The following is a 24145-nucleotide window of genomic DNA, read 5'->3' on the forward strand; positions in this document are numbered from 1 at the left end:
AGCTGAAGTACCTTGTAATTTTTAGTGTTTTTTAAGGTGTTGTTGCCATGTCATCCTTTTCCTTGCGTACATATTTTATTTTCACATAAGATTCTTCCTGTCTACACACAAACTACCACAACAAGAGTCTTAAATTAGAGGGGCAAATGTTTAAAAATAATATCCGGAAGTATTACTTTACTGAGAGGGTAGTGGATGCATGGAATAGCCTTCCAGCTGAAGTGGTAGCGGTTAACACAGTAAAGGAGTTTAAGCATGCGTGGGATAGGCATAAGGCTATCCTAACTATAAGATAAAGCCAGGGACTAATGAAAGTATTTAGAAAACTGGGCAGACTAGATGGTCCGAATAGTTCTTATCTGCCGTCACATTCTATGTTTCTATAATATGTATTTGCTTTAATGTATTTTTCTCCCAGTATCATCATATGTATTACACGGTTATTCAATAAGTGCAAATTGTTAGAAATTCAGAGTGAATTTTAAATTTAGGCCAAAATATGTAATGAAATTGAATTTACATTTCTGACAATTTACACTGCAAAGTCTTTTTTTACATATAATATTTTTATTGAGGGTTTTCAAATACATATTGACAAAAGTGACAACCAATACATGTATATCAGCAGGCATAGAATAACAGCTTTTTGAGATAACTAAGTATTGGTGTTAAAGCATACATTTTTCTGACCTTTTTTTTCTTTAATCATTCCCTACCGTTTCTACTTACACTCTTTCATTTGCATTTAAATTTTAGCTAATTATTTGTTCTCCTCTTGTTTTATAAACCTTCATGCACTTTGTTTTCTAGTTTTCTAGTTTATTTTAATATTTAGATTTAATTCCACTTCCACCGTGAATTTTTACATTTTCTTTGTAGAGGGCTAGGTCACTTTGAGAATTCTATAGATAACTAAGGTATTGTATACAAATATATTAATATACAAGTAGGGCAATGTCTGTTCACTGAAAACGTCTAGCTCTTTACATTAACATACTGTGTACACAATTTGAGGGTCCCATCTAGTTTATGTTATTTATATGGAGATGAGGTAACCATATGCCCAGAAGTGTTTAAAAGCAACAAAGTCTAAAAACAAATTGTCAAAAGGTTTATAAAAGTTTCATAAAAGTTTATAAAAATACAGAAGTAAAGTATGGAAATTTGTAACTGAACTCTCAGATTCCGCAGAATTGGTCACTATTAGCCTGCAAATTAATTCGAACTGAATTTGTAGGTAAAATGTTTCCTATTCTAATACAAGCTATCACTGCAATCTACAATGACCACCATTATGATGTTATCTAATTCCATTTGAGAAAGTGTTACCTTCACACGTTTATTAAATTATAGCACATTGTCACTATGTCAATGCAAAAATAGGCCTGTGCACCATTGTTACTTGTTTTGTTTTGTTCTTAATAAAAATAAAATGTTTATTGGAAACACAACCATTGAATTTGTCATTTCAATTCTTCACGCAAATTAAAATAAATTCATAATTTTTTTTAATTCCCAAATTAATGTTTATACTTACAATACAAACTTCAAAAATGAAGTGAAAACATTTTTTCTCTAAAGTTTAACACCATTGACAGATATAAAGTATATTCTTCATCCTCATACATATAACGAGCTATTCCAGTTATGCACATAATACAGCTAGGTTAACCTTAATGGGGAACAAGTGTGTACAACTGATCCTGTAGTAAGATGTGCATGAACACACCAGTCAAACTCCATGCACACAGCTATGCATGCCCGATGAATAAAATGTGTTTGAATTACATAGTTCAAATAAATAATATTATTGAGATAGTATTGGTGCTAAAGAACACATTTTTCTACTGTTTTTTTTTCCATCTTTCCTTGCAGTTTCTACTTAGATTCTTTAATTTGCATTTATTTTTAACTAACTATTCATTCTCCTCCTGTTTTTAATAACCTCCAGGCACTTTCTTTTCTAGTTTCATTAGGCACCTCTGCCCATTTTAATATTCAGATTTCATTCAATTTCCACAGTAAATTTTTACATTTTATTTGTGGAGCGTTAGGTCGCTTTGAGAAGCCTATAGAAAACGTAGGTATTGTATACAAACACATTAATATGCAAGTAGGGCAATGTCTATTCACTGAAAACTTCCAGCTCTCTACATTTACAAAGCGCAATGGACAACATTTTCACCATTATATATCCTATTAAAATTTGAGGATCACCTCCAGTCTATGTTGTTTATACAAGTTATGCATGGCATATTTTACTGTGAATGTCATAATACTGTTAGTTTTTACTGCAATAAAATACACGTTCGTATGCTGTGATGTCCCAGGAGTACAATGATGCCCCCATGTACATAATTCATGGTGTTTTGGAAAGTTACAGGGTCAAATAAAGAGCTTGTCCATTTTATTTTTTACACATTTGTGGGGCCTATATAGCAGTCCACGAATGAAAATTACCCACATCATCACATACCATTTGCAAAAATAGACAACCCAAAATATTTATAATGGGATATGTCCAGTCTTGTTTAGTAGCCACTTAGTCACAAATCCTTGCCAAAGTTAGTGTTCATATTTGTTTTCCATGTTTCACACAAAACAACACTTTCACTGATGATATCATTGTCATTATACATTTTACTGCTCGAAAACACTCATATTTGTGTTTTTCTCACGAGTACTACAGTACCCCCATGTAAAGGTTTTATGGAGTTTTGGAAAGTTATAGGGTCAAATATAAGGCTTGCCAAATTCAGTTTTTACACATTGAAATTGGCCAGATTGGTTTGCTGGGTCTACCTATTCTTTGATATCGTATGTCAGAGAAAGAATTAAAATTACAGCATCATGGCATACCTTTGGCAAAACTAGACAATCCGGGGTATTAAAAATGGGTTATGACCAGTCTTTTTCAGTAGCCAGTTAGCCACTAATTCCTGGGAAAAGTTTGGGTCCATATTTGTTTTTTTGCATTTTTCACACAAAACCTACACTTTCGCTCATGATATCATTGTCATTTTATGTTTACTGCTCTAAAACACTCATATTTCTGTTCAGCGATATCTCACGAGTACAACAGTATGCCCCATGTACAGGTTTTATGGGTTTTGGAAAGTTACATGGTCAAATGTAGGGCTTGCAAATTAAATTATCTGGTATTTCTGCCTGGGTTGTCAGGCAGGTCCTCCAATATATAATTAATAAAGTAATATAATTATATATAAAAATATATCAATTACAATTGGAATCATATATGAATGAATTTTTATCCTACAGCATATATGCATATATATGCATTCTAAGTGTATTTTCATAGATTAATATCAACATAGAATAAAAATTTACAAAAATAAATACATTTATTAAATATGGGCAGACAAGAGTGGGGAAGTGGGACGTGCCTATTTTAAAAGAAAATGAGAGAGCCACTTTAAATTTGCAATTCACTTTGAATTTCCAGAACTTCCCACTCTGAAAGTGAATTAGAGCTGACTTGTTCTACAACTGTTCTCACATTTGCATTTAATTTAGCCAATTGTTTTTCCTTCTCCTCTTGTTCTTATACAACTCCTGGCACTTTACTTTCTGATTCTTGGTTTCTTTGTGCTAAAACACCTCTGGCTATTTAATATTCTAAAAATTAGAATTCAATCAACTGCTCTTTTTTACATTGCTTGCTGAAGAATAAGTCAGTCTAAGCCTACTTTGGTAACTAAGGTACTGTATGCAAACACAATTCTTGTGACCATTTACATAAAGAATGGAATGGATAAGTATCTCACAATAAGGAACCCACAACAACAACAAAAAATGTAAAAATCAAATTAACAAAACTGTTAATTTAGTTTCTGTGCTGTTCAGTATTGTGTGTGTTGGTCAATTATGGTTTCTGGATGGCTAATAATAACAACATAATAATATAATAAAAATATATATTTAGGAGCACATTTAGCCTTTACACATTTTATTGTATGTTCTGGCGTGCTTGTGATATCTTTCAACAGAATTATAGCTGAATATGTAATTAATAGCTTTACATTGTGAATAAATAGTGTTGTATAAATGATATATGGGTTAATGTGGATAACTTGTGCCCTATAAATGACATATGGGGCAGTATTGATAACTGGTGCTACATGGATGTTGTGTGAGCAATTGGCACATAAGGTTACTCAGTAAACTCAGAATTTTAGCAAACTGAATCTAAATTGCAAAGCCATGGATAAAATATCCATGTCAACAGATGAATTGAAGACTTTTTATTTCTAAATTAGATATGGTGGGCAAATTATACTATCCAGATTTAGTGTTATGACAGACCATTTTGGTGGTGTGTGGGATATATTTGCTGAGAGCGTATGTGGGTGATAATTTAGAAGGGTGAGGGTGAATGAAATAAGTGGCCATGCAAGGGCTATGCACGTGGCTCATGATTGGCCTCGTCCTGGCAGTGGAAGCCAATGTTTACCAGAGTGCCCCTTGTGTGTATAACCTGACATGTAGAACACATATGAACAGATAGCACACTGGTGGTTCAAAAAGCATGGAGGCTTTCTGGGTAGGTTGTGTGCCAGTTTGTTACCTGTAGGCATTATGGCAAATAATAAAAATACGCCTACTACTGACATACAAGAGAGGTCCTTACTTGCGATTAGGCCTAAGAGAGTGGTTTATCACTCACATTATGTTTGAGGTAAGATTGTCGGTTCACTGACTAAATTTAAGATGCTTAGAACACTAAAAAAAAGAAAAACAAACAAACAAAAAAAAAACACTAAGCCCTCAGCGAAAAATATTCTCACTTCACTAAACCTCACTCTCGATAGCATGTAAGCTTATTGAGCTGAGCCCCCATACCCTCCAGTTTCTGTGCGTTTAACTCGTCTGGTTACAAATACTTGTTTCTTGTTAGTACACCCATTGTACTGAGCTATGGAATTTGTTGGCGTTTTATAAAAAAATAATAATAACACGTGTATGTTGCAGGTTTGATTGCCTGCTCACTAACTAAATGTGAGATGCTTATAACAGGTGCATGTTACAGGTAGGGTTGCAACCAGTGCTTTCTGCAGGTCTATGATGAGCAGCACATGAAAAGTGCCGCCGTGTGCGATGTAACATTCAGCAGTGTTATTTACTAAACAGTGAATTTAAAAGTGAATTTCAAATGTAAGGTCACAGTAGTCAAACTGAGATTTTTATTTTCCAGTTTGGTAATATTTTAACATTAAAAAAAAAAACAACTTAAAATTCACTATAGTAAATAATATCCCTCTTCTGGTGGAACGCTGCAATACACTCTGAGCCAGCGCAGACTCCATTTCCCGGGATGCTCAGCGCGGCGCGCGACCCCCCCCCCCAATCCCGCCGCCTCCCCGGTGACGCAGGGACGTTGCGTTGCGCGCGCGGGCGGGCTCCAGCGGTTGCTCTGGCAGCGACGGGCGCCATGTTCGGACTGACGGGAAGCGCTTAGGAAACCAGGTTCCGGCCGGCCGGGGCGGCTTACACCGTGCGTGCTGTCCGAGGAGAGATCGGGAGGGGGCGGCCGTGCGCCTCCAGTCCCTCGGGCCGCTGCCGCCCTTGACGGACACAATGCCGCTGTGAGTATGGCCGCCCTGCGGGCCAGTGCGGGGCCTAAACGGTGAACGGTGTGTGTGTGTGTAACGGGACAGCCGGTCAGCGCACGGCAACCATGGGGGTGGGGGGAGGCACTGACCCAGCGATCAGCCCTGGGAATCCCTTCTTTCTCTGGGCCCCACAGGCTCGGTGTGTTATGGTGCAACTCGGGGATCACGTGATCAGGTATTGTCACTGGCTTCCTGATAGCCATCCTGATGGTTAGGGAGGGCAGGTCTTGTGTATTGTTCAAACAGGAGTGGGGTACCTGGGCCCAAAACACATCATCTGCATTGGAATTAATAGGAGTGGGGTACCTGGGCCCAAAACACATCATCTGCATTGGAATTAATAGGAGTGGGGTACCCGGGCCTCTAACACATCATCTGCATTAGTATTAATAGGAATGGGGTACCTGGGCCCCTAACACATCATCTGCATTGGAATTAATAGGAATGGGGTACCTGGGCCTCTAACATATCATCTGCATTGGTATTAATAGGAATGGGGTACCAGGGCCCCTAGCACGTCATCTGCATTGGAATTAATAGGAATGGGGTACCTAGGCCCTTAACACATCATCTGCATTGGTATTAATAGGAATGGGGTACCAGGGCCCAAAACACATCTCTATTTGTATTATCAGGAATGGGCTACCAGTAACCCTAACACATCTGTTTTGGTATGATCAGGAATGGGCTACCAGGACTCCTAAAGCATCTTTATTTGTATTATCAGGAATGGGCTACCAGGGCCCCTGACACATCATCTGTATTGGTATGATCAGGAATGGGATACCAGGGGCCCCTAACATCATATATATTGGTATAAACAAAAATGAAGTGCTAGGGGCTCCTAACATCATCTGTATTGGTATTATCGTGAATGGAGTACCAGGGGCCCCTAAAACACACTCTGTATTGGTATAAACAGGAATGAAGTGCCAGGGGTCCCTAACACATCATCTGTATTGGTATAAACAGGAATGAAGTGCCAGGGGCCCCTAAAACATGATCTGTATTGGTATAAACAGGAATGGGCTACCAGGGGCCCCTAACACATCATCTGTATGGTATTATCATAATTGGGCTACACTGAGATCTTGTCAGTGAAGTGAGTTGAAGTGAGACTGTTTATTGGTATAAACAGTAAAGGGCTACCAGGGGTTCGTAACGCATCATCTCTATTGGCATAAACAGGAATGGGGTACTAGGGACTGTAACACATCATCTATATTGGTACAAACAGGAATGAAGTGCCAGGGGCCCCTAACACATAATCTGTATTTGTATAAACAGAAATGGGCTACCAGGGGCCAGTAACACATCATATGTTCTGGTATTAATACGAATTGGCTACCAGGGGACCCTAACACATCATCTGTACTGTGCAAACAGAATTAAGGTACATGGGGACCATAACACATCTTCTGTATTGGTATTAACAGGAATGATGTACCAGGGGCCCCTGAAAGATCACATGAGTTGATGTTAATAAGTGAGGGGTACCAGGGGTACCAGCATATCATCGGTGTGGGTATTAACATGTGAAGGGTACATGCAACAGCTAACACATCCTCTGTATTGCAATAGTAGGACTTCATTTTTTTTTTTTAAATGATCTTTATTGCAATAGATAGAAACCCCCACACACCATTTTTAGTTTTTCAAGCTGTATTCAGTTATATGGAGTTACCCACTTGCATTTGTATATGTGCAGACATGACTTAAATACATGGGGCACAATAAGCCTACCTATTTTTATTTTATTTTAAAAACATTACATCGTTTGGGCTAACCTCATGTCTTCACCATTTGCATTATTAGCTCCTCCTGCCTTAATTGAGTTTACAGTCAGGAACAATAGCTTCTTCAACTCCTCCCTTTTTCCCCTCCTACTTTGTGTCTATTGGAAGGCATTGTTTTGGATTGTCGAATCACAGGTAAGATTATCTGGTGCCTCCCATTGAATATGCATATTGTAAAATGGGTGGAGCCACTGTCACCTATACTGTGACTCCTCCTATTTTACCTGTATTTAAAGGCACATAGGAGAGCACTTTAACATTATTCAGAGGTTCCAGTTGGCACACATCTGGAAACTTGTCTCTTTCAAGAGTTTTGGATTGTATAACTTTTTCTAAGGATGTACCGCAAGAGCAATAAGTTTAATTCTAGAGCTTCAAGAAGATGGAGTTCAGCCACAAGCCGCCAGTCTCAGGACAATGGTGGTGGAAAGTAAGTGGAATGACTGGATGTCAACTTTTTTTTTTATGATTACTTATTTTTTTTAAAATGCATACTTCAGAGCTGCTTTAAAATAGCTGCCCTTCAGTATGCACTTTTTGTTGCAGGGTTGGTAAAGTCATGATGTGTTGTAATATTGCTGGTAATAGCAAGGTGTAGGTAGGAATTATATCATAAAGTGCTATGATATGGCTTTCTTTTTGTATCAGATGAGTTTTCTACACTTATTATATTACCCAAGATTTTCATTTAGTACATGCTCCCTTTTGCAAGGAACTTGATAAAAATCTAAAATATCTCAATCTGATGATTGTGCTGAATACTACTTTTATATTGATAAACTTGACCTGTTTATCAGATTTAGCACCACTTATGGATTAAATATTTATCATAGAGAAAAATGAAAATTTACTTTAAATGCAGCTTTTTAACATTTTACAGCAAGATATTTCATATTTAGTGCTGTAAATATGTCTAAATTTAATGCTGAACATGTTCCAAAGTGGATCTCTGTTGTAGGCTATGCTAAAAAGTATCTCTTAGGGCTTAGGCCCTTTATTGTGATTATCTTGGCATCAGCAATACATTTGTGTATCATGTTTCTAAATATGTACCGTACTTTTTTTTACTTTGTGGTAAATATGTGAATCTACAGAGATTTCCCATTAGCCATTTATGTGGCATGCATTATTTGTGCTTTCAATTGCTGAGTTTTGCACAGTGATATCCACACCTTTTTATATGTATTTTTTTATATATTTAAGGCCAAAGTAGCAAACATGAAGCATTGTTGACTTTGAGATTGTTTCCAGTTCAGTTATTTTGACCAGTCAATAACCCTGTAAATCTCTTAATATGTGCTAAAATTACACAAATTTTTCCTACATTCACATGTTTCCTGTGGATATAAATTAATTTTTCAAATTAAGAAAATTGGCAGTTGATCACTTTAACAGTTATTTTTGTGTATGTGCTGATAACTAGTCATATGCTAAAATCTGCAAAATAATCTAATTCATTAGGGACTCTTAAATGCATATCAAAGACACTCATTAACATACAATGCATCCCTATAGAGAGTGCTTAGTAAATTAAAATTTCTATTGTTTACACTTTACAGCATTGAATTCAGTTTGTTCTCATTCAAATTTCTAACTTAATGGATTTAAAATGCAGCACCAAAATGTAATCTATTGTAATGTTATCTAAAACACATTTTATAGTTTATAGGATGCATCCACATTGGTGGAATATGCATCTATATATTTAATACATGCTGTTGTTTTCAGCTTCACTAAAATGTCCTTCAATCATAAAAAGTATATTTTCCCTTTTAAACATTTTGGGGGTGTATGAAGGGTAAATTGAAAGACTTATTATAACACTGCATTTGATTGTGAACTAGAAGTCCTTTGCTATAAATAAGCTCATAATCTTGAGAAGTGTAGTTCATAAACATATGCAGTGCTAAGTTTAGCAATAACTCCACTATTGAGGTACTTGAAAACTGTACAGCCAAGTCAGTGGTATTACATTTTACTTTTGGTACCATTATCATAACAAACACAAAATGCCAATATGTATGATAGTTTGATATATCTAATGGGCATTAAAAACTACTTGCACAGGAATTTCCAGTTTCCATGATTGTACATGCTTGCTTTTGTGTAGTTTTGGTATAAACATTTTTTTCTTCTTCTCCTTTCTCTTTAGTCCAATTGTAACTCAAGGATCCCAGCCACCTCAGAAGAATTTTGGCATTACCTCACCAATTAGTTTGGCGTCACCCAAGGAAACTGACTGTACGCTCACACAGAAACTCATTGAAACATTGAAGCCTTTTGGTGTCTTTGAAGAGGAGGAAGAGTTGCAGCGTAGGTTAGTATGGTTTCAGTACTTGGGGATACATAGGCTGAAAAAAGACATTGCATACATCAAGTTCAGCTTTTCTGACACCTGTTTTTGCTGTTGATCCAAAAGAAAGCAAAACACACAATTTAAAGTACTTTCCAATTCTATGTTTGTGAATAGATTTCCAGACAATGGTTTGTGTTGGCCCCAAATATATTTGTATGTGTATATTTCTCTCTTCTGAGGCATCGTTATTTAAAAACTATTTAAAACAGGTGCCAAAACATGATGTAATCAACTGTGCAAGCAAATGCAAGCCTCCTTAGGTATCCATACAAGCTGTAAAATAAAAATGTACCTTTGTATTTGGATCAATGTTAACTAGTTTTCTTTTGTTGTTCACAGAATTTTAATTTTGGGAAAACTAAACAACTTGGTGAAAGAATGGATACGAGAAACAAGTGAATTGAAGGTAAGTTAAAAACGTTCTCTCTACAACTGGTACAATTCAATGTTATTATAAAAACTGTTGGCTCATGTAACCTCCATGACAGTTGTCATAGTCAAAGCTCAGCTACATCACCAAAATATTATCTTTTCTAGTACTAGCAGAAAGTGTTAAGAAAATAGAACACTTCGAATCATTGTGATTATGTGTCATCTAACGTTTTTCATTACACTTGGACGATTAATATCTTGTTCACTCACATACTAATGTTATCGGTTTTCATCTCTAGAATCTGCCCCAGTCTGTCATTGAGAATGTTGGAGGAAAGATTTTTACTTTTGGATCTTACCGACTCGGTGTTCATACAAAAGGTAAGATATGTTCTACTGGAACATCTGTATCTACTGGAAAAGTTCAGCTTATACATTTGTTAGTTTCTGATACCTTAGTCTCAATCTTTTCCCAATATAGTATTGTTGTGACCAGAGATGCTAGAGTGTGCTTTGTTTTTCTGTCAGTGTAGGCAGTGTTCATTGTATTACTGTAACAAATTTGGGTCCATTTAAAAATCAGTGCTGCATTAAAATTTATTTATTTTTATAATACAATCATATTAAATTAAAATTCCCACCTGTGAACAGTAAAATTACAGATGACTAATAACCACAGCCCCCATGTTCTTTAAAATTCAAACAGTGCAGTAAAAAGGAAACAACTTTTTTTAACTTGTGCATGAATTTGGGAATGGGTTCCTTTGCTCTTTCTACATTGGCATTATTAAATCTAAAGTCTTTCTATTTTCTGTTTAGGTGCTGATATTGATGCTCTGTGTGTTGCGCCAAGGCACGTAGATCGAAGCGACTTTTTTTCATCGTTTTACGAGAAACTGAAACAACAGGAAGAAGTGAAAGACTTGCGGGTATGTTTGTCACTTTTCCTTATGTATCTTAAGTAGAATGCATGTCTTTGCCTTTATGGATCTAACACATTAAGCTTTTGACATCTATTAACAGAATTCTCTACTTACCGGTAAATGCTCCTTTTTGATCATATAAAGCCCCATTTCTTAATGCAACCCGTTCAATTACTTGTATCCATTTCTTTTATATGGTAAATTCAGTTGGCTTAAACCTAGTGTTTGCTAACCAGAATTATAATGTTAACATCCAGGGAAATCCATAACTGGTTTTATGTGCTACTATTTATGAGAAGTGCTATAAGTAGTGCTTCGTTCATCTATGTGTTTCAATGTACTTAATTTTGTGAGCTTTTTTTAAGAATTGGGTTGAATTTCCAAGAAAATATCCAAAAGTGTTGGTAATGTTTCTTATACATCTCACTTTTTCCCCCCCAGGCTGTAGAGGATGCTTTCGTACCTGTGATCAAGCTGTGCTTTGATGGAATTGAGGTAATCTATTTTTTTCCTTTGTATAATTGTTCAGAATTTTACTTGAAATAAGATAACCAGACTGATTTATGGGATGGTGTGCTACCATGTTATACTTTAAAGGAGCATTCAAAGTGACTTCTGTACAGATTATTATTTGATTGGTATTAAATAATCTTTACTGATACATAATCTTTTACATCTGTTCACACAAACACTTTACATTTAATGATTTTGTTCAAATCCGACTTCCTTTTGATTCCAGAAAAAAATATTTTTTCCCCAACACACTGTACTCTTATCACTGCTATTACGATCTGAATTACTTAACGTTGGCTAGTTGGTCTAATGATATTGATTAGTTATCAAATTATGATTCTGTATTGTAATATTTTTCTAGTGGACTTTAACAATCGTTATTTATGATTGCCTTCTTATCTGTGTTTCAGATTGATATTCTCTTTGCCAGACTTGCACTACAGACTATTCCAGAGGACCTAGACTTGCGTGATGATAGTCTACTCAAAAACCTGGATATAAGATGCATACGAAGTCTTAATGGTAAATATTGCCTTCCTAAATGTATAGGGGCAGCTTTTTTTCCTTTGCATGTGTTTCCACTCTACATTTAGCACAATCTCTTCTGGAGGCTGGTTGTTCTAGTTAAATTTATTCACAGAATAATACATATATTTTCTTTCTTCTTTTTCTATGGCTTTTGATAGATTAATACAAATTGTAGCTGGAGGATAAAAAAAAAGCTCTAAAAGCACTTGTAACTTGTTCTCATACTAGTGTGATGCCTGGGGGAGGGTTATTTGGGCAACTGGACATTGGACATATGCATTTTTATTAATATATTTATTTGTATTATGCTAAATATTTTACTTTAATGTTTTTTTGTTGTTTTTTTTTTTTACATCTTCAGGTTGTCGGGTGACAGATGAAATTCTTCATTTAGTACCAAACATAGACAACTTTAGGTTAACTTTGAGAGCAATTAAACTGTGGGCCAAACGTAAGTCTTTCAGCCGAAGTAAAAAATATATATATATTTTTTTAATGAAAATGTCAGTGGCTGGTGATTTGGACTTGTTATTAAACATTGTCTCTCTGCTCCTGTGTAGGCCATAACATATACTCAAACATCCTAGGATTTCTTGGTGGTGTGTCATGGGCGATGTTGGTAGCCCGAACCTGTCAGCTATATCCCAATGCAATCGCTTCAACACTTGTGCATAAGTTTTTCTTGGTATTTTCCAAATGGTGAGTTTGAAAGATTATCTATCATTTGAAACCTAGTTCATTCTACGATCATAAAGTTTTATTTACACTGCAGGCAAGGAATGGAATAAGATTTTCATTTATATTATTTGAATGTAGCTATGAATACCATTCAATGTTCACTGTCAACATTTTACAGTGAAAAGCAGCGAATAAAGTTTTAATTGTGTTTTTAGCATTGTAGTAAAATGTCTTTTAGTAAGACATTTTGAGAAACACAGGTTCCTCTTATACTGACAACTGCATCATTTTTTTTATTGACAAGCCCTATACTTTTATAAATTTGTTGTCTAAGTCAATGTTTTTTTTTCTTTGTAGGGAGTGGCCCAACCCTGTGCTGCTGAAACAGCCCGAGGAATGCAATCTCAATTTGCCAGTGTGGGACCCACGGGTAAGTAAATTTGATCAATAACAGTTTTACTATGGCCACATTAACCTCATTATAAATTTATATAATTGTATATGTGTATTTTTAACAGTCTGTATGCGCATAAGATCTATATGGAACAAGAAACAATCATCTCATAACCATATATTTTTTTTTACTGATGAAGACTGTGTGCATGTAATATCTAACCGAGTGTGTCTTAATACAGGTGAATCCCAGTGATAGGTACCACTTGATGCCTATAATTACGCCAGCCTACCCTCAGCAGAACTCTACCTACAATGTGTCTGTGTCTACACGAATGGTCATGGTCGAGGAGTTCAAACAAGGTATATATTCCGATTGTATATTAGTACATGTCAGCCACAAATGATTTTTGTTAGATAGTTTAATAAATACAGTGAGTTATGGTACACATTTGATGGCAAAATTGCAGCAAATGTAAATCATGTGTAAGGTATACCTGTTTCCAGGCCTGTAAATAGCATTACTGTATTGCTACACGTGTGCATGCATGTCAGTGATTGGCAATTAATTACTTTTGACCTCTAGATTGCAGTGTGCCAATGCAATGATTGTAATGTTTCCATCTTGCAGTTGGCTAGATGCTCTATTTTTCTGGAATGTTAGTTTTCTAATATTGACTGGATTGCTTTATTGCCCCTCTCAAATTCATTTTATTTTATTTTTTTGTATAATTTTTTTTTTTTTTTTTTAATTTTCAGGTCTGGCCATAACAGATGAAATCCTGCTGGGTAAAGCAGACTGGTCGAAACTTTTTGAAGCTCCCAACTTCTTTCAGAAATACAAGTATGTATATTACAAACTGTGTAATGTTTTGCAGCAGAACAAATGTAAAAATCCGAAATAACAATTGATTGTCTTTCTTTTCAAAGGCATTATATTCTGCTTCTCGCAAGTGCTCCGACAGAAAAACAGCGTCTTGAATGGTAAGCATATATATTTATATAAACAAGAACTAAAACAAACATTTTACAATTCTGGCTTCGACATGGCCATTGAGATAGATAATGATATAGATAGGTACTCAAAGCTAAATCTGATTCAAATGTATCTGTACCATATTTCTTGCTTCTTGTTTGTATGTATTTACTAATTATTTGAATTTTTTTGCAGGGTTGGTTTAGTGGAATCCAAAATTCGTATTCTCGTTGGAAGTTTGGAAAAGAATGAGTTTATAACACTGGCTCACGTTAACCCTCAGTCCTTCCCAGCACCGGGTGAAAACCCAGAGAAGTAAGGAACCTTTCCCACCTTTATTGCTGTCTGGTTAAAAACCCCCCCCCCCCCCCCCCTTAGCTTAATTGTCGTTGCTCTATTCCATTATTGATTCATTAAAGCATAGCCTCTTGTCTTGTGATTTCTGATGACCTACAGTTTTCCACTTTACAAAGTTTAGAACATTATCCACTGACTAATGCTGCTCCCTTTTGGGATTGTACACCTTATTGTAGACATTGCAAATTACTGTGATAAATAAATCCTGTTTAATGAGGCACTTAGTTAAAAGACCATCACACTTTTGTCAAATGCAATCATTTAACAATGACTTCATGAGCCCCAAATTTATGCTGTCCAATGAAGAGGTCTGTTAGAACTCTTAAATAAACAGTGGTCACATGCAGACTAGTCCCCAAGGAGGTAGTGAAACATAACTAAAATATAATTGTTAATATACTCGGCATTTAAGATTACTTTTTGTTCTCCTTTATGTACAAGTTATTTAATGTTCTAAATCTATATCTATAGATTCTAGATTACCTATACCTTTATTCCACGTGTGAAATACTCATCTCCTGTTGCCCACAGGCCACTAACCACAGATAAAGATTAGTTACCCAGATTAGCTTTCACTTATTTAACAAATCATTCTGTAGAAGTCCGGTTGTATTGTAAGTAAAACTAATGCAAATTAGCATGTAGAGGGCAAGACTTCTCAATCTGTCCAAGTAGCATCACATTTAGGATGTAATATCAGATATTTGTTGTTCTCTTTTCATGCCAGTTGTCTAACCTTTTGCAAATCTTTTTTTGTGCAGGGAAGAATTTCGAACAATGTGGGTCATTGGACTAGTGTTTAAAAAGATGGAAAACTCTGAAAACTTGAGTGTTGATCTCACTTATGACATTCAGGCTTTCACTGACACCGGTAAGTAGTTTTGGTTATTGCCTGGGAAACTGATTTAGATAATGTTTTTTTTATGTTGGCCCAATACAGAGAACACTTGTGTAAAGTACTTTTTTTCCCATCCCTCCCTTTTGTGAATCCTCAGTTTATAGACAGGCAATAAACAGCAAGATGTTTGAAGTGGATATGAAAATCGCTGCAATGCATGTCAAAAGAAAGCAACTCCACCAGCTTCTTCCTAACCACGTGCTTCCACGCAAAAAGAAGGTAACATTCCTCGTAGTGTCTATGCTTAAAATTAAAAAAATGTTTTATATACTTTAAAATGCATAAATATAATCTATAGTTTCGATGGGTGGGAGGCTATTTAGCATATTACTTTGTTTTTGTCATTTTCTATAGTGTGTATGTTTGTTTTTTTAAATTTGTTTTTCTTTTTTCTTTCATTTAAGCACTCCACAGAAAACGTGAAGCTGGTTTCTATGGGCGATAGCCTTGATTTATCACTGGACAGTGACAATAGCATGTCCGTGCCTTCTCCCACCAACACAAGCAAGACCAGTCCATTGAATTCATCTAATTTATCTCAAGGGTAAGATACTTTTTAAGTACTAAGTAAATCCTCATTTATTGGTGTGCGGTGGATATAACAAAGCGTAAAGGCTGTTTACTGATTTTTGGGTGCCAAATCAACTGTAGCACAAGATTTATTTTTTGAGGTTAAAAACCTCATCAGTACAGTGTCAGCTGCTCTAGCAGAATATGGCAATCATTAAACATACTGACAAGCTCAGTTACATAGATTTCTTGGGTTGCGGGTTCTTCCCCATTGGGGACTGTGATAAACTGATGGCCCAAAGAGAGGGGAAGCAGGGCTTTTGATGATACATGGCTTTTTAGTAGTGGGAATTCAAGTGCATTTCTCTCCTTGACAAGCTAGTAATGTTTTATTCAATCTACTAAGTGTTGCTTACTTCATTCCTTCAGCAGAAACAGCCCAGCAGCACCTATGACCTCTTCAGGGACCAGCACACCAGTTGCAGAAATCCTTGTGCCACAAAACAGTTCCTCAGAGAATTCAGGAGGTAAGCCTGTTTCTGCTTTTAAACTGTTCGTGATTGAGATCGCCAACGGCAGTTAGTGTGTGTTGGTTTGTTCACACTCATACTTAATTTGTGTAATTCATATAGCTTGTACAACAATGGCTTCCAGCCTTGAAGCTATTATCCACATCTAGCAAGATATTGTGAAAATTTGTGGCTAACATGCAGCAAGGCTGGAGAATGCCATTGTACCAGATAAGATTTGTTTCTGCATATTATTGAGGTAAAACCTGTCTAGGGGCATTCTGATTAACTTAATTATTTAATGGTTGGTATTTTCTTTTTAGGTGGTATAAATGACAATTTTCCTGAACCTGCCATACACCCAAATTCTTCAACACCAAAGAATGTGATGCCTCGTGTTAATTCTACCAATCGTTCGGTGAACCAATCCCCAAAACTGGCTGGACGTGTCTCCCCAAAGATGCAGAGTCCTGTTGCTGGTGTAAAACGGAAATCATCCCCCATTAAAGAGGACAGCCCTAAGAAGATAAAAACTGAAGAGGTACTTTAATAGTTCGAATTCAAAAACTGTACTAAATCTTTATAATTCTGATACATTTCCAGGATGATACAACACCAGGGGGAGATTTTTGGGGTGTCAATTTACAGATACACTTACTATAGTCTTGATGATAAGTAGTCTTTTACATCACTAAAAGATTTATGTCAAGGAATTTTATATGGAGCCGCTTAAACTAATTTGTGATTTTACATATCTGCTAACTGTACATGTGTTTTTATGCAGGATGAAAATGATAGCTCTGCCATGGAGATGGATGAAGCAAACAAATCTGAAACCGAAGGAGTAAAGGTGTGGTGACTTTTTGATTCAAAATAGGCTAATCTTGTTGTTCAATGTTTAACACTAGTTGACTCTACCCATGGCGAACATCTTTAAAGTTACTTCTTAAATTATGGGTTAGCTATATAAATTGTGTTCACTTCAGTGACCCTCTGCTGTGTGTACATTATGAGAAACTAGTAGATTTCAGTTGGAACATTCCATTTATTACCATGGAAATTGTTTTAAAAAAATTATACAAGACCCCTTCCTGGTTTTGTCAGGCTAAACATATTGTTCAAATTTATATATCAAGCCATCCAAACAAAAAAAGAAATATCTTATTGGTGTATGTTGACATCTCTAGAACACTATTATTTTTGTGATTTCATCCACGAAGCAGTCGGACTGCATTTTTTATATAATTAGAATCCTATGAAAGACTTGGGGTTACTGGCTAAACAGAGTTGTACTGAATGGACAGTAGAGTTTAGGCATTAAAGAAATCCCTAGATGAATGGTGGATTTCCAACATGGCTATTTTGAACTCTGTATCCTCGCCAGATTTAATTTCACATAGCTCCTCGTATACAAATAGTGTATATCATGTACCCCAGTAATACGTGTATTTTAACTGTTGGTATTTCTGCTTTGCAGGATGTAGAAGTTGAGACGAAATCTACATCTCCTATCCCTGGTGTACTACCTTCTTCTCAGGTATGATTACAGTCTTATCTTATGTCTACAAGCATGAGTGTTTTTAACTTAAGATTTTTAGTAGTCTCCCTTCCCCTTTGGTGTGCACCTGGACTATTTTACAGTATGTAACGATTTTCTTTTGTGTCCTTTTGAGACGTTCCACTTACTCTTGTAGAGGGTTTTTATTTTTTATTAAATTCTCATCATACTCTGAAGCAAAATACTTTGCAATATTAGTAAGATTTATGTTGTTCTTGTGAAGAGAAGCAAGCATAGGTGGGTTAGCGTCCTTGCTACTTAAAGAACCATAGCACCATAAACAATTGTTTAATGAAACGATTAAGTATTCCCTGTGAATCAGTACCACTGTTAATGCCATTTTAGATATCCGCTTCTTGTCATTTTCGCTAGACTTTTGTATTTTGGATTGCCATACAATAAAACTGTGCAGGTGCTACTTTCTTCAATTTCTATAAAAAATGAGAACATTCGGAATTGCACATTAGTTAATGTACGTTTTCCCACTAGATGGCAGTCATGTATTATCCACTGTTTCATGCATTACAACAAGGGAATGCAATCAGGCTTGTTAACTGGGCATTGGTATTTAATCTATTCTAAAACAACGAAAAATGGAGTGAATTAATGTACATAAACAGTTAATTATTTGTAATTTTTTAAAGTACAAAAATTGTCGGACCTACTTTGCTTACAGCTTTGTGGTGCACTTAATCTTTTTTTCCTGCCTTCATGAGCGTTGCAGAATATAGAAGCATTTGTAGGTTTACTCTGCACACGTAAATAGGAGTCCTCTTTCTTTCTTCCCCTTCAAAACATGTATCAGCCACATTTACTGGAAAATACCACCGCTATTTTTGCATTTATATATATATAAAATATTTTTGTAACAGGTATTGCAACAGACCTCTGCAGGGCATTTTAAATTTCAAAGCGCCATCACCCCTCTGCAAATTCTAATTAATAAAGCTAAATGATCGTTTAGCCTACATTGGTCATTTTTTGTGCATATCTAATAATGTTCCCTACTGTCCACGAGCAGTATTTTGTCTTTGTCAGTTGGCTGTGTTTAATTGAATCCAACAGGAACAACATTGGTTGGTTAATGGAGCAGATGGTTTGAATAGTCAGGATTAGCATACATAGGATGGCAGAGGCTTGTTTTCTTACAGCATCCATCCTTGTGACAGTATGTTAACATAACCCATTGAGTGCCAACAGGGCAAGCTACACATTGTAATTAAAACAATCACTTAAAAGGGGACTGTGCTTCACATGCAGGTGGCTCATCGGGCTTCCTTCTACTCAGTTATAGAATTTAATATAAAGATTGGGTTTAACTTCTGAACATCTTTTGCAAGCTCACAATAAGTTTCTGTTTAGTTATTGATCTTTTCTCGTGTTTGATTAGTCTCTGACATCATTCAAGGAGTCTGTTTCCTAGAGAGCACTTTATTTTGATTCATTTAGTAACTTTTTTTTTTTTTGTCTTTCAGCGATCAACTAGTACAGACCTCTCTGACATCCCTGCCCTCCCTGCAAATCCTATCCCGGTTATCAAGAATTCAATTAAGCTGAGATTGAACCGATAAAGCCACGCACACTTCCTCCTCAGGGTCCATAGACATTAACTAACAGTTCCACTGTTGTCTCCTGCAATGGCTGAATGCCAAAGGATGCAGCATTGACCGAATAAGTTAAGGGTTTCTTTTACTGGTGTGTCAGTATCTTTATGGCACGTCTGAGTTAATACGACAAACATGTTTCTACAAAGTTCATCTACTGGACTTATTCATTTAAAGTCATGAGATGGAAATGAACTGTGTATATATATAAATATATATATCTGTACTAAGCATTCTGACCGAAATGATGGTTGATGTACTTATTTTTTTTTTTTTTTTGCAAAACGTTCAATACACCTGGCCTAAAATCTTTAGCTAATGCACTTTTATGTTTTTTTTTTTTTTATTTTATTTTTTTTAACTGTAAAAAAAGATTTTAGACTTTTTTTTTTTTATTTTAGTTTATTGTAGCCTCATGCAGCCCCTGGAGATGTTGGCATATTATATTGGATCACAAAACTAGATGTTGAGTTTTGATGTATGGTGGCAAAATGGAAGTAGAATCTGAGAAATTTCGTCTGAACAGCTTGATCAATACAAAATCATAAAACGTTAATTTTGTTCTTTATTTTATTTTTTATTTTTCCGCTCCTCTTCCCACTGTGAGTGTATGTTCAGTAATGGTTAATTTTCAAGGTGTCGATGGGTTCTAAAGATCAGTGGCAGTGTTGTTTAAATCACCATTAGCTGCTCTCCTCAATTTCATTTTGGGCTTTCACACATAAACCTTAAATATCAATATTTGTTTTTTGTTAGGAAGCTCTTTCCGCAAAATTGCTTTGTGATATTATTAGACAAATTAGTTAAGAATGATCTGGTATACAATGTGCCTTTGTCACAAGCCTCATAACTAACAGTCACACACTCTTCTATATTTGCAACCATGGGTCATGTGATATTTATTTCAAGTTAAAGACAATACTTCTAGTCAATCTTTATAGGTAGAACTTTAGATTAGTAGTGAAAGAACTGTTTTAAATTGTGTTCTTATAACCCAACAGGGAAACTGTGCACACGTAAGGTTAAATGAAAATGTTTTTTTTCATCAACTACATTTAAGAGGTGGCAGATATTTAGTCTCTTATTGCAACATGTGGGATTGGCAATTTATATAAAGATTTATTTTAAATTTGTTTATTTTAAAGTGCTCACTTTGTTTTATCACATCAGCCCCTTTTACTTTTACCTAATGTCACATTACTACAGCCACCATCTGTTTGCATTGCTTCATACAAACATTGGCTTGCAAAAGAGATTTATTTTACCATTTGCATTGGGATAACCAGAAAGCAAGTAGAGATATTTGCTTAATTTCTACAGCTAAGCGATTTCTTTCATGATGTGCGAAAAGCACTTAATACTTCTCTTAACTCTTTCCTAGTCTAACAGTTATTTATTAAGACTTATTGGGAAATGTTTGGGTGTTTTTTTTTCTCTCCCTAGCCTGAGCAAATAGTTCATAGATAATCACCTTTGCTTCTATATCCTTAGTCTCCCCTCATAGCATCACACTCCCGTATGCAGGTATACACAAACAACCACACAAGTTATTGTCCAGTTGTTTTCTTTGATTTTTAGCGCAATATTGCCAGGCACAAAGTTTGTCTAGACTTATGTTTACACCGCAATGTCTTTGTTCCATTTGTTTATAGTAATTACTGTTTTTTTTGAGAGATGGATAACTTGGATTTAATTTTTTTCCCCCTCTGACCCTGTTAGTGATTTTTAATTTTAACCCTTCGAGTGCTGGGTGTAAGTTGGGCACATCTGTGGCACTCAAGTGTTAACTCTAGTTCCCCCTAACCTGAAGATCAGACTGTTGCTTATGCATGATGTACGTTATCGTCTCATGACTGGAGTTTTCCTTTGTTTTATAGTACCTGTATTCCTTGTATTTTTCAAAAGCTATTTTGTAAAGAGATGTATTTCTCCATTGAAAATAAACAATAAACTGAACAATCTCATGGTGTGATTCATTTCTGTTGAAATTGTCTAATTGTGTTAATATTACTCCATAGAGTGAAAATTGGCATGTTTTATGTTCACCTGTTCTTTTATTAAAAAATGTGTGTTTGTGGCGTTATAAGAACTGCATCTTCACATTTCATATACCTCCCGTGACCAGAATGGTTATACTGATCAGTGGTGATGCTGGTGTGCCTGGAAATGGCAGTTTTATCCACACTGTTGCTAACTTGTAAAATTGATTGGGAAGAGTTTTCATATCGAAGGTTAAATGAATGTTCATTGAGATGAAGTGGTCTGGGTGCCTTTTAATATCCCTTTAACAAAGTACTTTTGGTGTATAAATCATGCCCATACTGTCTCTCTGCTCAATTCTCTGCCATTTAGAAGTCTTAAATCACTTTTGGTAATGCAGACCTAGCTGAGACTCACAGAGCCTCCCTACACACTAACTGAAAAAGAGGTCTAATATTTAAAACTATAACAGTTTAATTTAGAATTTTTTTTTATCTCCTGTTAATTGCCTGCGAAAGTCTGCAACAGTTTTATGTATGCTATTACATTTAAGCAAGAGATAATTTAACAGACTGCTGTACAGGGTCGGCCTTAGGTGATCAGGCGCCCTGTGTGAGCCCATTTCGTGGCGCACCCCATGTCAGTAAAACCCCTGCCCCTTCTACAATAACCCTGTTGCGCCTACTACAAAACCCTTCCACAAAAACCCTGCCCCCCTTTCTACAAAAACCTAACCCCCTTTCTACAAAAACCCTTGCTCCCTTTTTGACTAAACCCCTGCCCTCCCTTCTACAAAGTTTCTACTCCTTTAACAAAAAAAATGCCCGCCCTTCACTATAAACCTTCCCCCTCCACCAAAACCACTGCCACCCTCTACAAAAGCTCTGCACTCATTCTACATAAACCCCTGCACCCCTTATACTAGACCCATGACCCTCCTATACTAAACCCCTCACTCTACAACAAAACCCATGCCCCCTTCAACAAAATCCTTTCCCATGCCACTTCACCAGAAACGCATGGCCCCTCTTCTACAAAACCCATCCTCTACACCAAAAATAAAAAGCAACAGTAAACAACAAGAATAAGCAGACTCACGTTAAAGCTTGCTGTTCCCTGGACCCTCCTGACAGTGTCCGCCGACTTTGATTTCAAAGCACTGACCTCCTCCCTCACACTCACTGTGCGGATCCTTCCGCGAATGACTGTGAAGGTGGAGCATGCTCCTCCTCTCTCTGCACTTGCTCCTGACTTGCTCTGCACTGCAGACACATGACTCATGCCGGCCTGTGAGTGACTGAGTGCGAGCTGTGTCGGCCACCCGGCGTCCTTGGTGCCATGGCGCCCTGTGCGGCCGCACAGCTCGCACACCCCTAAGGCTGGCCCTGGTGCTGTAAGATCTGATTGAACATTAAACAATTTTTTCATGGCGGCTGTGTGTGTCACAGCAAGGGGAGGTGTGACTAGGGCTTCATAAACAGAAACAAAACTGGGTGCTAACATTTTAGCTTCCTGCTAGCTCAGAGAAAAGGAGAAATCAAGCAATATTTCTAGTTTTGAGAAATTGCTACTTAGGGTGGCTTTTTGCAGCACTTTACGAGTAAATCTGTCACGTGACACGTGAATACAATGCTTTCCTCCGGAGGAGTTTATATGTGTGGCGTTTGCTTTTTGAGGAGCTTTGAAATGGACCATTGTAGCGAATGCTGTGCCTCCTCCGTGATGTTGCAGGGGGCGGAGAAGTAAAAAATTTAAGTCAATTCTTTTATTTTTACGGGGACCTATATAGAACTATAGACAGTGGCAGTATATTGTTAGGAATACAGATTTGGTTGTATTAACTTTATTTTTTACACCTTATGTCATAAAAAAAAAAAAAAAAAAAGACAAGTGAGTAATATAAAAAAAGAAACCACACACAAGTGACTGTTCTTTAAAGTAACCACATGTTCACCCAACATAAAAACAAATATTAGTGCAAATGTTAAAATAAACACTAGCCATATAACATTAATTGAAATAAAACATGGTTTCTGGTTCTTTCATGGTTGAATAGCTTAAGTGGAAATGTTAGAATTGCAAAAAAAAATTAAATATAGGCCTAATTTGCCAAATTAGAATTTTTTTTCTAGCTATTTTTCCAACGCATCTATTTTAGCCTAAAATTTGACAAATATGTGAGAGAGAGACCTATTTTAAATAGGTATTTCTCCCAATATATATATATTTGCTAGCAAATTGCATGCCCTTTCAAAAACGTTTCAGTAGGTTGGGGCATGAAAGGTTTCCTTTAACCCTGAAAACCTGGAACTTTTGAGTTTTATAAATGCTACACTTGGTATCCAGATAAACAGTACATTAAACCAAACAAGTGTGCAATGATTACACCTCCAGTGAACCGATTTTGTAAAACGTGGGCTTTTTTTTTTGATGGAGGAAATGTTCCTTTGCCCTTACAGCAAGAGGAAAATATTTGTTTACATTCTAAATTCTGTGATGTAAATGTCACTCAAGCAGCTGCTACTTTGGTCTGCCACTGTTTTGAAGCTATGAAACAGATCCTG

At 36.2% G+C, this 24145-nt stretch overlaps 1 protein-coding gene across 3 annotated transcripts; it reads left to right on the top strand.

Moving 5' to 3' along the window:
* Nucleotides 1-5396: 5396 nt before the first annotated feature.
* On the top strand, nt 5397-21554 carry PAPOLA (poly(A) polymerase alpha). Of its 3 annotated transcripts, none has more exons than XM_063440003.1 (22): nt 5397-5603; nt 9579-9743; nt 10122-10188; nt 10454-10535; nt 10974-11083; nt 11519-11572; nt 12001-12112; nt 12480-12569; nt 12679-12817; nt 13154-13226; nt 13432-13552; nt 13949-14033; nt 14120-14173; nt 14361-14480; nt 15284-15393; nt 15518-15639; nt 15825-15964; nt 16360-16457; nt 16763-16980; nt 17224-17289; nt 17917-17976; nt 19473-21554. In XM_063440003.1, the coding sequence occupies exons 1-22, from the start codon at nt 5596-5598 to the stop codon at nt 19566-19568; spliced, it is 2190 nt and encodes a 729-aa protein (XP_063296073.1). In that variant the 5' UTR covers nt 5397-5595; the 3' UTR covers nt 19569-21554. The 3 variants fall into 3 exon arrangements, with proteins under 3 accessions (XP_063296073.1, XP_063296071.1, XP_063296072.1); XM_063440001.1 differs by lacking the exon at nt 5397-5603 and adding an exon at nt 7383-7856; XM_063440002.1 differs by lacking the exon at nt 5397-5603 and adding an exon at nt 7383-7856 and having other exon boundaries at nt 16363-16457.
* Nucleotides 21555-24145: the final 2591 nt, after the last annotated feature.

This window comes from Pelobates fuscus, chromosome 13 (assembly GCF_036172605.1).
Source record: "Pelobates fuscus isolate aPelFus1 chromosome 13, aPelFus1.pri, whole genome shotgun sequence".
Taxonomy (NCBI): Eukaryota; Metazoa; Chordata; class Amphibia; order Anura; family Pelobatidae; genus Pelobates; species Pelobates fuscus.

Coding starts and splice junctions, on each gene's coding strand:
- PAPOLA (XM_063440001.1), top strand. CDS start 7,765: ATGTACCGCAAGAGCAATAAGTTTAATTCTAGAGCTTCAAGAAGATGG. Junction 14,034..14,119: donor AACTTCTTTCAGAAATACAA/GTATGTATATTA, acceptor TTCTTTTCAAAG/GCATTATATTCTGCTTCTCG. Junction 15,394..15,517: donor TCAGGCTTTCACTGACACCG/GTAAGTAGTTTT, acceptor GTGAATCCTCAG/TTTATAGACAGGCAATAAAC.